The sequence below is a fragment of the Lathamus discolor genome, chromosome W, assembly GCF_037157495.1.
Source record: "Lathamus discolor isolate bLatDis1 chromosome W, bLatDis1.hap1, whole genome shotgun sequence".
NCBI classification, from domain to species: domain Eukaryota; kingdom Metazoa; phylum Chordata; class Aves; order Psittaciformes; family Psittacidae; genus Lathamus; species Lathamus discolor.
Genome location: NC_088908.1, coordinates 32456477 through 32468928, shown reverse-complemented (window position 1 = coordinate 32468928; position 12452 = coordinate 32456477). Strand labels below are relative to the sequence as shown.

The window sequence follows — 12452 nt, the reverse complement described above, 5'->3', positions numbered from 1 at the left end:
CATCAGCTCCTGCACTTGGCCTCCCAGGTTATACCAAGCCTTTCAATTTATACGTGCATGAATGAAAAGGAATAGCCAAGTGACAACGGTAACAGTGACAAGTTACATACTACTCCGTGCAGCTAGATCTGGTTGTTGCAGGAGCACCAGGCTGTATTAAATCAATGGCGTCAGCAGCAGCAGAAACAATACTGGAATGAAGCTAACTTCTCATTCTGGGACACTCTGTAACAGTTTATGTCCCACATGAGGATGAAATACTGCTGAAACAATATGTAACCTGAACATTATCACCACAATGGGCACAAAGATATGTGTGCAGTGCAGACCTTGGACTGCAGGAGCTTTCTCCTGGGGCAGGGACAGACCTGTCTGCAGATGGTGTGCCCAGGTGGAGAACCTCCTGTGGCAGGTGGCTGAGATGTAGGAGGCAGTGAAGAGGCTGCGAAGCATCAGGGAGGCTGCAATAGAGTTAAGACACCTGATTCCAAGCACAACTGACAGTGGAGTCACAGTCAGTAGTGGAGCCTCAGCCCACAGCCAAGAAACCAAAAACTCCCCCAGCAGTGCACCTAGAAGGGAGGAAGGCCAATAATGAAGGGGATTGGAAACCTGCAATAGCAAGGACCCACAGGAGGAGGAGACTTCCTCTGAAGACTGAGGTGCCCTTGTAGAACTAATTTTCTGCTCTGCAGGCCAATGATGAAAGACCCACTACAGCAGGTGAGACACTAAGGGTAGGTACAGCAGCCCAGTCTGCACCAAGGATAACAACAAACACAACTGGGAAAAGGCAGCAGGTAATAGTTGTAGGTGACTTGCTTATGAGAGGTACAGAGGCACCCATTTGCTGGCCTGATGTGCTCTCCAGAGAGGTGTGCTGCCTACCAGGAGCTTGCATCAAGGATGTCACAGAGACACTACCAAGCATTATATGGCTCACTGACTATTACCTGCTACTGTTTCACATGGGCAGCACAGATATGGCCAGAAGCAGTGTGAGGACTATCAAGAAGGATTATAGAGCCCTGGGAGCAGTGATCAAAGACTCTGGAGTGCAGGCAGTCTTTTCATCAGTCCTCCTGATCAAAGAGAAGGGGTTTGAAAGGGCCAGTCAAATCTGGCAAATCAACAAATGGTTATAAGACTGTTGCCACAGCCAGGGATTCAGATACCTAGACCATGGGACTCACTTTGAGAAACCTGGTCTGATGGGGAATGATGTGGTCCACCCCTCAGAGAAAGGGAAGAGTGTCTTTGGTCACAGGCTTGCCAAGCTGGTGAAGAAGGTTTTAAACTGAAGTTGCTGGGGGAGGGCAACCTCAATTTATCCTGCTCCTGCTAGTCTGAAGTCAGTGCCAGTAAAAAATGCCCAGAACCTGGAGAGGGATCCCAGGTCATCAATGGAGTACCTGATGAGCAGCAGAAATTGCTTCCAACTGCTCCAGGCAATAACCCACCATCATCAGGGGCCAAACTGAAATGCTTCTATGCCAATGCATGTAGCATGGGAAAGAAGCAAGAGGAGTAAGAGGTATGCACACACCTGAAGGGCTATGACCTCATTGGTATCACGAAGACATGGCAGGACATCTCCTACAACTGGAGTGTTGGAATGAAAGGATACAGGCTCTTCAGGAAGGATAGGCTGCAGAGAAAAGGAGGGGTTGTCACCCTCTACATCAATGACCAGCTGGAGTGCACAGAGCTCCACCTGGGGATAGATGAGGAGCTGACTAAAACTTTATGGGTCAGGATGAAAGGGAGGGCAGGGACAGGGGACACTACAGTGGGGATCTGCTACAGGCCACATGATGAGGAAGACAGAGAGGATGAGGGTTTTGATAAACAGGTAAGTGTGGCCTCAAATTCAAAATTTCTGGTCATCATAGGGGACTTAACCTACCCTGATATCTGTTGGAGGAAAAACACAGCAGGGCACAAGCAATCTGGGAGGATTCTGGATTTCCTTCTCCAAATGATAGAAGAGGCAATGAGAAGGGGAGCTATGCAGGAACTTTTCCTCACCAGCAGGGAGGGGCTGGTGGGGAATGTGAGGCTGGAGGGTAGCTTTAGCTGCAGTGATCAAAAACTGGTGGAGTTTCAGAATCTTAGGTGGCAAGCAGGGTGCACAGCCAGCTCACTACCCTGGACTTCAGGAGAGTGGATTTTGGCCTCCTGAGGGATCTGCTTGGTGGGGTGGCATGGTGTCATGGTTTAAACCGATCCACACACCTTGTTCACTCACACCCCCCCCCCCCCTTTTTCACCCTCTTCTTTCCTTCCCCCCCCCCCCCCCACTCCCGGAGGGATGGGGAGAAGAATCGAGAGAATGTAACTCCCACTGGTTGAGATAAGAACAACCCAGTAACTAAGGTATAACACAAATCACCACTGCTACCACCAATGATAATAAAGATAAGAGAAAATAAGAGAATGCAATACCACCGCCGAACAAGTTTGACACGCACACACATCCCCCCCCCCCCCGAAGAGAGCCCGTGCCCTTCCAGGTAACTCCCAGTTACCTCCCTGAGCATGACGTACTGTGGTATGGAATACCTCTTTGGCTAGCTTGGGTCAGGTGACCTGTCTCTGCTTCCTCCCAGCCTCCCCTCGTCCCTGGCAGAGCATGAGACTCACAAAGTCCTTAGCCAGAATAAACATTACTTAGCAACAATTAAAAACAAGTGGTGTTATCAGCTCTGTTCCCAGGCTGGAAGTCAAAACACAGCGCTGCACCAGCTACTGAGAAGGAGAAAAATGGCAACTGGTGAACCCAGGACAGTATCCACCCGTTATTCCATACCATTCACGTCATGCTCAGATCCCACATTTTCAATATACCATCTCTCTTACATATATATATATACATCCACATAAACACACAGACAGAAAAAAAGAAATAATTTCTTAGTGCATGGGCCAGTCCCTATACTGCTGTAGAGTCCATTTGGTCCATGATGTCAAATTCCATCCCTTGTAACAGTCTATCAGGGCAGGAAAGGCTGTGTGCAGTGTTGGATCGTTGCCTGCTGATGCTGATCGTTCCTTCACTGCAGAACTTGTCTGGTTCTATCAAAATTCATTCTCTGTTGGGATGATGGTTGGAGGGAAGTCAGGGCCAGTCGCTGGTGACCTGAAGACATCTAGTTGATGGGCTATAAAAGTATTACACAGCAGGCAACAGCACACAATTAAGTTCATTGGCTGTTTCCCCCTAAAATCAAATCCCCTTGAGGTATACAGAATCACAGAATCACAGAATCCCAAGGGTTGGAAGGGACCTCAAAAGATCATCTAGTCCAACCCCCCCACAAGAGCAGGGTAACCTACAGTACATCACACAGGAACTTGTCCAGGCGGGCCTTGAATATCTCCAGTGTAGGAGACTCCACAACCCCCCTGGGCAACCTGTTCCAGTGCTCTGTCACTCTTACAGTAAAGAAGTTCTTCCTGATGTTAACGTGGAACTTCCTATGTTCCAGTTTACACCCATTGCCCCTTGTCCTATCACTGGATATCACTGAAAAAAGCCTAGCTCCATCATCCTGACACCTACCCTTCACATATTTGTAAACATTGATGAGGTCACCCCTCAGTCTCCTCTTTTGCAAGCTAAAGAGACCCAGCTCCCTCAGCCTCTCCTCATAAGGGAGATGTTCCACTCCCTTAATCATCTTTGTGGCTCTGCGCTGGACTCCTTCAAGCAATTCCCTGTCCTTCTTGAACAGAGGGGCCCAGAACTGGACGCAATGTTCCAGATGCGGCCTCACCAAGGCTGAGTAGAGGGAGAGGAGAACCTCTCTTGACCTACTAACCACTCCCTTTCTAATGCACCCTAAGATGCCATTTGCCTTCTTGGCCGCAAGAGCACATTGCTGGCTCATGGTCATCCTCCTATCCACCAGGACCCCCAGGTCCCTTTCCCCTTCGCTACTTTCCAGCAGGTCAACCCCCAACCTGTACTGGTACATGGGGTTGTTCTTCCCCAGATGCAAGACTCTACACTTGCCCTTGTTAAATTTCATCAAGTTTCTCCCCGCCCAACTCTCCAGCCTGTCCAGGTCTCGCTGAATGGCAGCACAGCCTTCTGGTGTGTCAGCCACTCCTCCCAGTTTTGTGTCATCAGCAAACTTGCTGATGGTGCACTCAGTTCCCTCATCCAGGTCATTGATGAAAATATTAAACAGCACTGGTCCCAGCACCGACCCCTGAGGAACTCCACTAGTCACAGACCTCCAGCTAGATTCTGCGCCATTGACCACAACTCTCTGCCTTCTTCCTTTCAACCAGTTCTCGATCCACCTCACTACTTGATCGTCAAGCCCACACTTCTTTAGCTTATCTATGAGGATGCTGTGGGAGACAGTATCAAATGCCTTACTGAAATCGAGAAAAACTACCGCTCTACCATCATCCCTCCACCTAGTCACTTCCTCATAGAAGGCTATAAGGTTGGTCATACATGACTTCCCCCTCATAAAACCATGTTGGCTGTTCTTAATGACCCCCTCATCCTTGATATGCCTTGATATGCCTATACATCGGACTTCCCCATCTTACCGCATTACCCACTAAGTATATCTGGGTCCCTGAGCAAAAGCAATCCCACGAGTGGGTTTGCCTTTACCTGAAGCAGGAATAACCCAGACTGTCTTCCCCAGCAAATTCTTCATGTGCACCACAGGAACTTTGTCCCCCTCTACAATATGTAAAAGTTCTGACTGGGCTGGGCCAGCCCTGTTGGCAGATCCTGTGGTGTTGACCAACCATGTGGCCTTTGGTAAGTGTGTATCCCAATGCTTGAAAGTTCCCACACCCATTGCTCTCAGTGTGGTTTTTAACAGCCCATTGTACCGTTCGATTTTCCCAGAGGCTGGTGCATGGTATGGGATTGTCTGACTCAGTTCTCTCTGGGGTGCCATGTCGCCACAAAATCTGTTTCCCAAGGGCCAGGATAGTGTTCCGGGCAGTGGCGCGGGGCACGGCGTATGTTTCAAGCCATCCAGTGGTTGCTTCCACCATAGTAAGCACATGGCGCTTGCCTTGGCGGGTTGGTGGGAGTGTGATATAGTCAATCTGCCAGGCCTCCCCATATTTATACTTCAGCCATCATCCTCCATAACAAAGAGGCTTTAACCATTGGGCTTGTTTAATTGCAGCACATGTTTCACACTCATGAATAACCTGGGCAATAGTGTCCATTGTTAAGTAAACCCCTCAGTCACGTGACCATCTGTATGTTGCATCTCTGCCCTGATGGCCCGAAGTGTCATGGGCCCACTGGGCCAAAAATAATTCACCTTCATGTTGCCAGTCTAAGTCCATCTGAGCCACTTCAATCTTAGCAGCTTTATCCACTTGTTGGTTGTTCTGGTGTTCCTCAGTGGCCCGACTCTTGGGTACATGTGCATCTACATGGCGTACCTTCACCACCAGGTTCTGCACCCGGGCAGCGATATCTTGCCACAGTGCAGCAGCCCAGATGGGTTTCCCTCTGCGTTGCCAGTTGCTTTGCTTCCATTGCTGCCACCACCCCCACAGGGCATTTGACACCATCCATTAGTCAGTATAGAGATAAAGTACTGGCCACTTTTCTCGTTCAGCAATGTTCCAGGCCAGCTGGATGGCTTTCACCTCAGCAAACTGACTCGATTTGCCCTCTCCTTCAGCAGTTTCTGCAACTTGTCGTCGAGGACTCCATACAGCTGCCTTCCATCTCTGATGCTTTCCCACAATATGGCAGGACCCATCAGTAAACAAGGCATACTGTTTTTCACTTCCTGACAGTTTGTTATATGGTGGGGCCTCTTCAGCACGCATCACCTCCTCCTCTGGTGACATTCCAAAATCTTTGCCCTCTGGCCAGTCCATGATGACTTCTAGAATGCCTGGACGACTGGGATTTCCTATTCGAGCTCGTTGTGTAATTAGTGCAGCCCATTTACTCCATGTAGCATCAGTTGCATGATGTGTAGAGGAGACCCTGCCTTTGAACATCCAGCCCAGCACGGGCAACCTGGGTGCCAGGAGTAGCTGTGCTTCAGTGCCAATCATTTCCGAAGCAGCTCGAACCCCTTCATAGGCTGCCAGTATCTCTTTCTCATTTGGGGTATAGCTGGCCTCAGATAATCTGTATCCCTGACTACAAAAGCCAAGGGGTCGACCTCGAGTCTCCCCTGGAATTTTCTGCCAGAGGCTCCGGAAAGCCAACCGTATCCTGGGCTGCATCAAAAGGAGTGTGACCAACAGGTCGAAGGAGGTGATCCTGCCCTCTTGTGAGACCTCACCTGGAGTATTGTGTGCAGTTCTGGTGTCCTCAACATAAAAAGGACATGGAACTGCTGGAACCAGTCCAGAGGAGGACCACGAGGATGATCAGGGGACTGGAGCACCTCCCGTATGAAGACAGGCTGAGAAAGTTGGGGCTGTTCAGCCTGGATAAGAGAAGGCTGCGTGGGGACCTCATAGCAGCCCTGAAGGGGGCCTATAGGGATGCTGGGGAGGGACTCTTTGTCAGGGACTGTAGTGACAGGACAAGGGGTAATGGGTTAAAACTTAAACAGGGGAAGTTTAAATTGGATATAAGGAGGAAATTCTTTCCTGTTAGGGTGGTGAGACACTGGAATGGGTTGCCCAGGGAGGTTGTGAGTGCTCCATCCCTGGCAGTGTTCAAGGCCAGGTTGGATGAAGCCTTGTGTGGGATGGTTTAGTGTGAGGTGTCCCTGTCCATGGCAGGGGGGTTGGAACTAGATGATCTTGAGGTCCTTTCCAACCCTAACTATTCTATTCTATGATTCTATGATTCCAGGTAGGACCATTTTCCTGAGCTGCGGTGTACAGTACATATTTTACATCTGGCCCGGTCCGGACTGGTCCAAGGGCTACAGCATGAACTATCTCACGTTTAATTTGCTCAAAGGCTTGTTGTTGCTCAGGACCCCATTTAAAATCATTCTTCTTCCGGGTCACTTGATAGAGAGGGCTTACGATCGAACTGTAATTTGGGATGTGCATTTTCCAGAACCCCACAGCACCCAAGAAAGCTTGTGTTTCTTTCTTATTAGTTGGTGGAGACATTGCTGTTATCTTGTTGATCACATCTGTGGGGATCTGTCTACATCCATCTTGCCATTTTATTCCCCAAAATTGATTCTCTTGTGCAGGCCCCTTGACTATACTCCGTTTTATGGCAAAACCGGCTTTCAGCAGGATTTGGAGTATTTTCCTCCCTTTCTCAAAGACTTCTGCTGTATCGCCCCACACGATAATGTCATCAATGTATTGCAGGTGTTCTGGAACTTGCCCCTGTTCCAGTGCAGTCTGGATCAGTCCTTGGCAAACGGTAGGGCTGTGTTTCCACCCCTGGGGCAGTCGGTTCCAAGTGAACTGGACACCCCTCCAAGTAAACAGGGGGCGGAGCCAGGAGCAGTGGTGGGAGATTCAAACCGGGCTTCACCAACCGTTGCCAGTCAATTGCTGAGGTGATTAGCTCGAGAGGGGACGCCTTTAACACCTGAGCGGGGGAGAGATCAGCGTCCAGGAGCCTCAACTCAGAGCAGCCAGAGCTACTGAGGGACCTTCAAGTCCTCGACAGAACCTGCCCAGGAGCCTGCAGCTCTGCTGACGCAAGCAGCTGTCTCACAGGGGGCGGAGCCAGGAGCCGCAGCACCAGCCCTGAATGGTTAAAAACCTGCCCCAGGGAGGGCAAGCGATGAGGAGTGGGCAGAGCAGGATGAGGCAGTTCACATGGGACGAGGCAGTTCGTGCGGCAGTTCGCACGGGCAGGCGAGCGTGATGGTGAGCACCTGTCGACGTCGTGCCAGGAGATGCAGCACCAACCCTAAGTGGTTAAAAACCTGCCCCAGGGAGCGCGAGCGACCAGGAGCGTGAAGAACAGAGCAGGCAAACAGGGCGGGATGAGCGGGCAAACAGAGTAGGATGAGGCAGTTTGCGTGGCAGTTCGCGCGGACAGGCGAGCAGGATGGTGAGCACCCGTCGTACGGACAGGGCCCACTCTGGGAGCTCTGCTCTGGCTGCCCCGGTGGTGGCCAGCATAGGCACCCAGACAGAGCAGATGAGAGGGAAGGATGCAGTGCAGAGCTCGGAGTGTAGAGGGTGCCTGCACTGATCTTGTGAGGGACAGGTGCACGATGGGCAGGGCTGCACTCAGTGCTCCCTGGTGGAGGTCCTCCTGCAGCAGGTGGCTGAGCTGCGGAATGCTATTAGCTGGCTTCAAGATGACAGGGTAGCTGAGAGGAAGCAGGGTTGCTTGCTCCAGCCCCATAGTGTGCAAGGGCCTCAAGCTTCCCCTCCAGCACATGAAGGAAAGAAGGAGACCACCAACCTGGGAAGTTGGGAATTAGTGACAAAGAAAAATAACAAAATAAGGAGGAAAAGGACAATTATAGGCAAGGGGCTTCCTCCTAAATCTGTTGTCCCCATGCAGAACCACTTTGCTGTCCTGCAGGAGGCTAACGAGGAAACGCACTTGCACCACAAACAGCCGGATGATGCATGGGTAAAGATCTCTACTGGCGCTACAAAGAAAAAGCGGCGTGTCGTAGTAATAGGGGACTATGAAAGGGATGAAAGCACTCGTCTGTCGGCCTGACCCCGTCTCGAGGGAGGTGTGCTGCCTACCAGGGGCACGGATCAGGGATGTTACAGAGAGGCTGCCTGCTCTAGTAAGTTCCACGGACTATTACCCGCTCCTGGTGATCCATGTGGGTGCTAGGGATATAGGTAGCAGTAGACTGGGAACCATAAAGAAAGACTACAGAGCCCTGGGAGAGGTGGTTAGGGGCTCCGGTGCTCAGATAGTCTTTTCGTCAATTCTCCAGGACACAGGGGAGGACCAAGAAAAAGCTAGGAGGATTGGCCAGGTTAATAAATGGTTAAAAGGGTGGTGTCATAGTCAGGGGTTTGGGTGTCTTGAACATAGGACTGAAGTTAGTAGGCCAGGTCTACTGGGGGCTGGTGGAGCTGCTCTGGTAAAGAAGGGGAAGAACAGTTTTGGTAGGAGGCTTGCCAGACTGGTCAAGGAGGCTTTAAACTAGATGTGTTGGGGGAGGGGGGCATCATTCCATCCCAACACACCCAGTCAGTTGCCAACACCTATAATAAATGCTCGGAACAATGTAGATATATTCCAGCTGCTCAAGCCAACGAGCCAGCTTCAATTGGAGCTCGTCTCAGATGCCTCTATACAAATGCCCGTAGCATGGGGAACAAACAAGAGGAATTAGAGATGTGTGCACATCTACGGGGGTATGATATAATAGGCATCACAGAAACGTGGTGGGATGGCTCCTATGACTGGAGTGTTGGAATGGAAGGTTACAGGCTCTTTAGAAAAGACAGGCCTGGCAAGCGGGGAGGGGCAGTTGCCCTTTATGTTAGGGATAGGCTGGAGAGTATGGAACTCTGTCTGGGGACAGGTGAGCAGTTTACAGAGAGTTTGTGGGTCAGGGTTAAAGGGAAAACAGCCGTGGGAGACATTACTGTGGGAATCTGTTACAGGCCGCCTGACCAAGGAGAACCTGTGGATGAAGCACTCTACAGACAGATAGGAAAAGCCTCACGCTTGCAGGCCCTTGTTCTCATGGGGGATTTCAACCACCCTGACATCTGTTGGAATGATGGCACTGCACGGCACAAACAATCCAGGAGGTTCCTTGACTGTGCGGAAGACAGCTTCCTTCTGCAAGTAATAGAGGAGCCGACAAGGAGAGGTGCCATGCTTGACCTTGTGCTCACCAACAGGAAAGGGCTTGTTGAGAATGTGGTACTCCAGGGCAGCCTTGGATGCAGCGATCACGAGGTGGTCGAATTTGAGATCCCCAGGACAGTGAGAAGAGCGTGTAGCAAGCTCACTGCCCTGGACTTCAAAAGAGCAGACTTTGGCCTCTTCTGGAGCCTGCTTAGTAAGGTTCCATGGGATATAGCCCTGGAGGGCAGGGGGGCCCAAGACTCTTGGTTGATATTCAAGGATCACCTGCTACAAGCTCAGGAGTGCTGCATCCCAACTAGAAGCAAGTGCGGCAGTGTGGAGAGCTTTGCAGAGGACTGGCTGCGTGGCAGAGGCCATGCAGATGGTGATATACTGCAACTGGTGCTGATCTCAGATGGAAAAGTACAAGGGAGCAAGATGAGCGCGCCCTGGAGATAAACCGCGGCAGAAGCAGGACGATAATTAAGTTTGTGACCTTCAAGTTGCTTAATGTTTATGTTACTGACCAGACTCCTTGTCCCTGATTCTGTTTTGTGCCCTGTTTTGCTGAATTCCTCTACTGTATCTTAAACCAATAATCTTGTAACATGTAAAAGCTATAAGCCAATAATCTCTCTGTAACCAAACTATAAACATGCAAGCAAGGTATATAAGTATCCATCTGCTTATCAATAAATGAGACTTCTAAAGCAAGTTATGCTTGTGTCTCCCAGCTCTTTGCGACACGGCAGAAGGGCCAGGAGACCTCCTTGGATGGATAAGGAGCTGCTGAGGAAAATTCAAAGGAAAAAAGAGGCTTGTAAAAAATGGAAGCAAGGACAGGCGGCCTGGGTAGAGTACAGGGATGTTGTCCAGGAAGCTAGGGACCAGGTTAGGAAGGCTAAGGCCCAGTTAGAAATAAACTTAGCCAGGGACGTTAAGGATAACAGGAAGGGATTCTACAGGTACGTAGCAAACAAAAAACAGACTAGGGACAAAACAGGCCCCCTGAGGAAGCTCTTGGGAGAACTGGCTTGGAGCACATTCTCCTGGATGGCATGCTAAGGCACATGAAAAACAACAAGGTGCTTGGTGACAGCCAGCATGGTTTCGCTAAGGGAAAATCCTGCCTAACCAATTTGGTGGCCTTCTATGATGGGGCTACACAATTGATGGAAAAGGGTAAAGCAGTTGATGTCATCTACCTGGAGTTGTGCAAAGCGTTTGACACTGTCCCACACAACATCCTTGTCTCTAAATTGGAGAGATATCAATTTGATGGATGGACCACTCGGTGGATAAAGAACTGGCTGGATGGCCGCACACAAAGAGTTGTGGTCAATGGCTCGATGTCTGGCTGGAGACCAGTAACGAGTGGTGTCCCTCAGGGATCGGTGTTGGGACCGGTCTTGTTTAACATCTTCGTCGCTGACATGACAGCGTGATTGAACTAGCCCTCAGCAAGTTTGCCGATGACACCAAGCTGTGTGGTCCGGTTGATATGCTGGAGGGAAGGAATGCCATCCAGAGGGACCTTGAGATGCTTGTGAGGTGGGCTGATACCAACCTTATGAAGTTCAACCATGACAAGTGCAAGGTCCTACACCTGGGTCGGAGCAATCCCAGGCACGGCTACAGACTGGGCAAAGAAGAGATTCAGAGCAGCCCTGCAGAGAAGGACTTGGGAGTGCTGGTCGATGAGAAAATGAACATGAGACGGCGGTGTACGCTTGCAGCCCAGAAAGCCAGCCCAGCTTCCTGGGCTGCATCAAAAGGAGCATGACCAGCAGGTTGAAGGAGGTGATCCTGCCCCTCTACTCTGCTCTTGTGAGACCTCACCTGGAGTATTGTGTGCAGTTCTGGTGTCCTCAACATAAAAAGGACATGGAACTGCTGGAACCAGTCCAGAGGAGGGCCACGAGGATGATCAGGGGACTGGAGCACCTCCCATATGAAGACAGGCTGAGGAAGCTGGGGCTGTTCAGCCTGGAGAAGAGAAGGCTGGGTGGAGACCTCATAGCAGCCTTCCAGTACCTGAAGGGGGCCTATAGGGATGCTGTGGAGGGACTTTTTATCAGGGACTGTAGTGACAGGACAAGGGGTAACAGGTTAAAACTTAAACAGGGGAAGTTTCGATCAGATATAAGGAGGAAATTCTTTCCTGTTAGGGTGTTGAGACACTGGAATCGGTTGCCCAGGGAGGTTGTGAGTGCTCCATCCCTGGCAGTGTTCAGGGCCAGGTTGGATGAAGCTTTGTGTGGGATGTTTTAGTGTGAGGTGTCCCTGCCCATGGCTGAGGGGTTGGAACTAGATGATCTTGAGGTCCTTTCCAACCCTATCTATTCTATTCTATTCCATTCTATTCTATTCTAAAAGCAAACTGTGGCCTGCACTCTGCTGCCAAAGGAATTGAGAATAATGGTCTGGCAATATGAATCGTGGCATTTCACTTGGCTGCCTTTGACTCTAATTCACCCTGAAGTTCTAGCATGTCGGGTACGGCAGCACTCAATAGCGGTGTGACTTCATTCAGGCCACGATAGTCTACTGTTAGTCTCCACTCTCCGTTAGACTTTCGCACTGGCCATATGGGGCTATTAAAGGGTGAGTGGGTCCTGCTGATCACTCCCTGACTCTCCAGTCTACGAATAAGCTGATGGATAGGAATCAGGGAGTCTCAGTTGGTGCGATATTGCCTCCGGTGCACTGTTGTGGTCGCGATTGGCACTTGTTGTTC

General features: G+C 50.4%; 1 protein-coding gene across 1 annotated transcript in view; it reads left to right on the top strand.

Annotated features, from left to right (window-relative positions):
• LOC136004234 (SET-binding protein-like) overlaps positions 1-8690 on the top strand; it is a 109128-nt gene extending 100438 nt beyond the window's left edge. The window contains exon 5 of the mRNA XM_065660539.1: positions 8474-8690. Coding sequence (XP_065516611.1) covers positions 8474-8617 — 144 coding nt within the window. The 3' untranslated portion in view covers positions 8618-8690. The remainder of the gene's footprint in view (positions 1-8473) is intronic.
• Positions 8691-12452: the final 3762 nt, after the last annotated feature.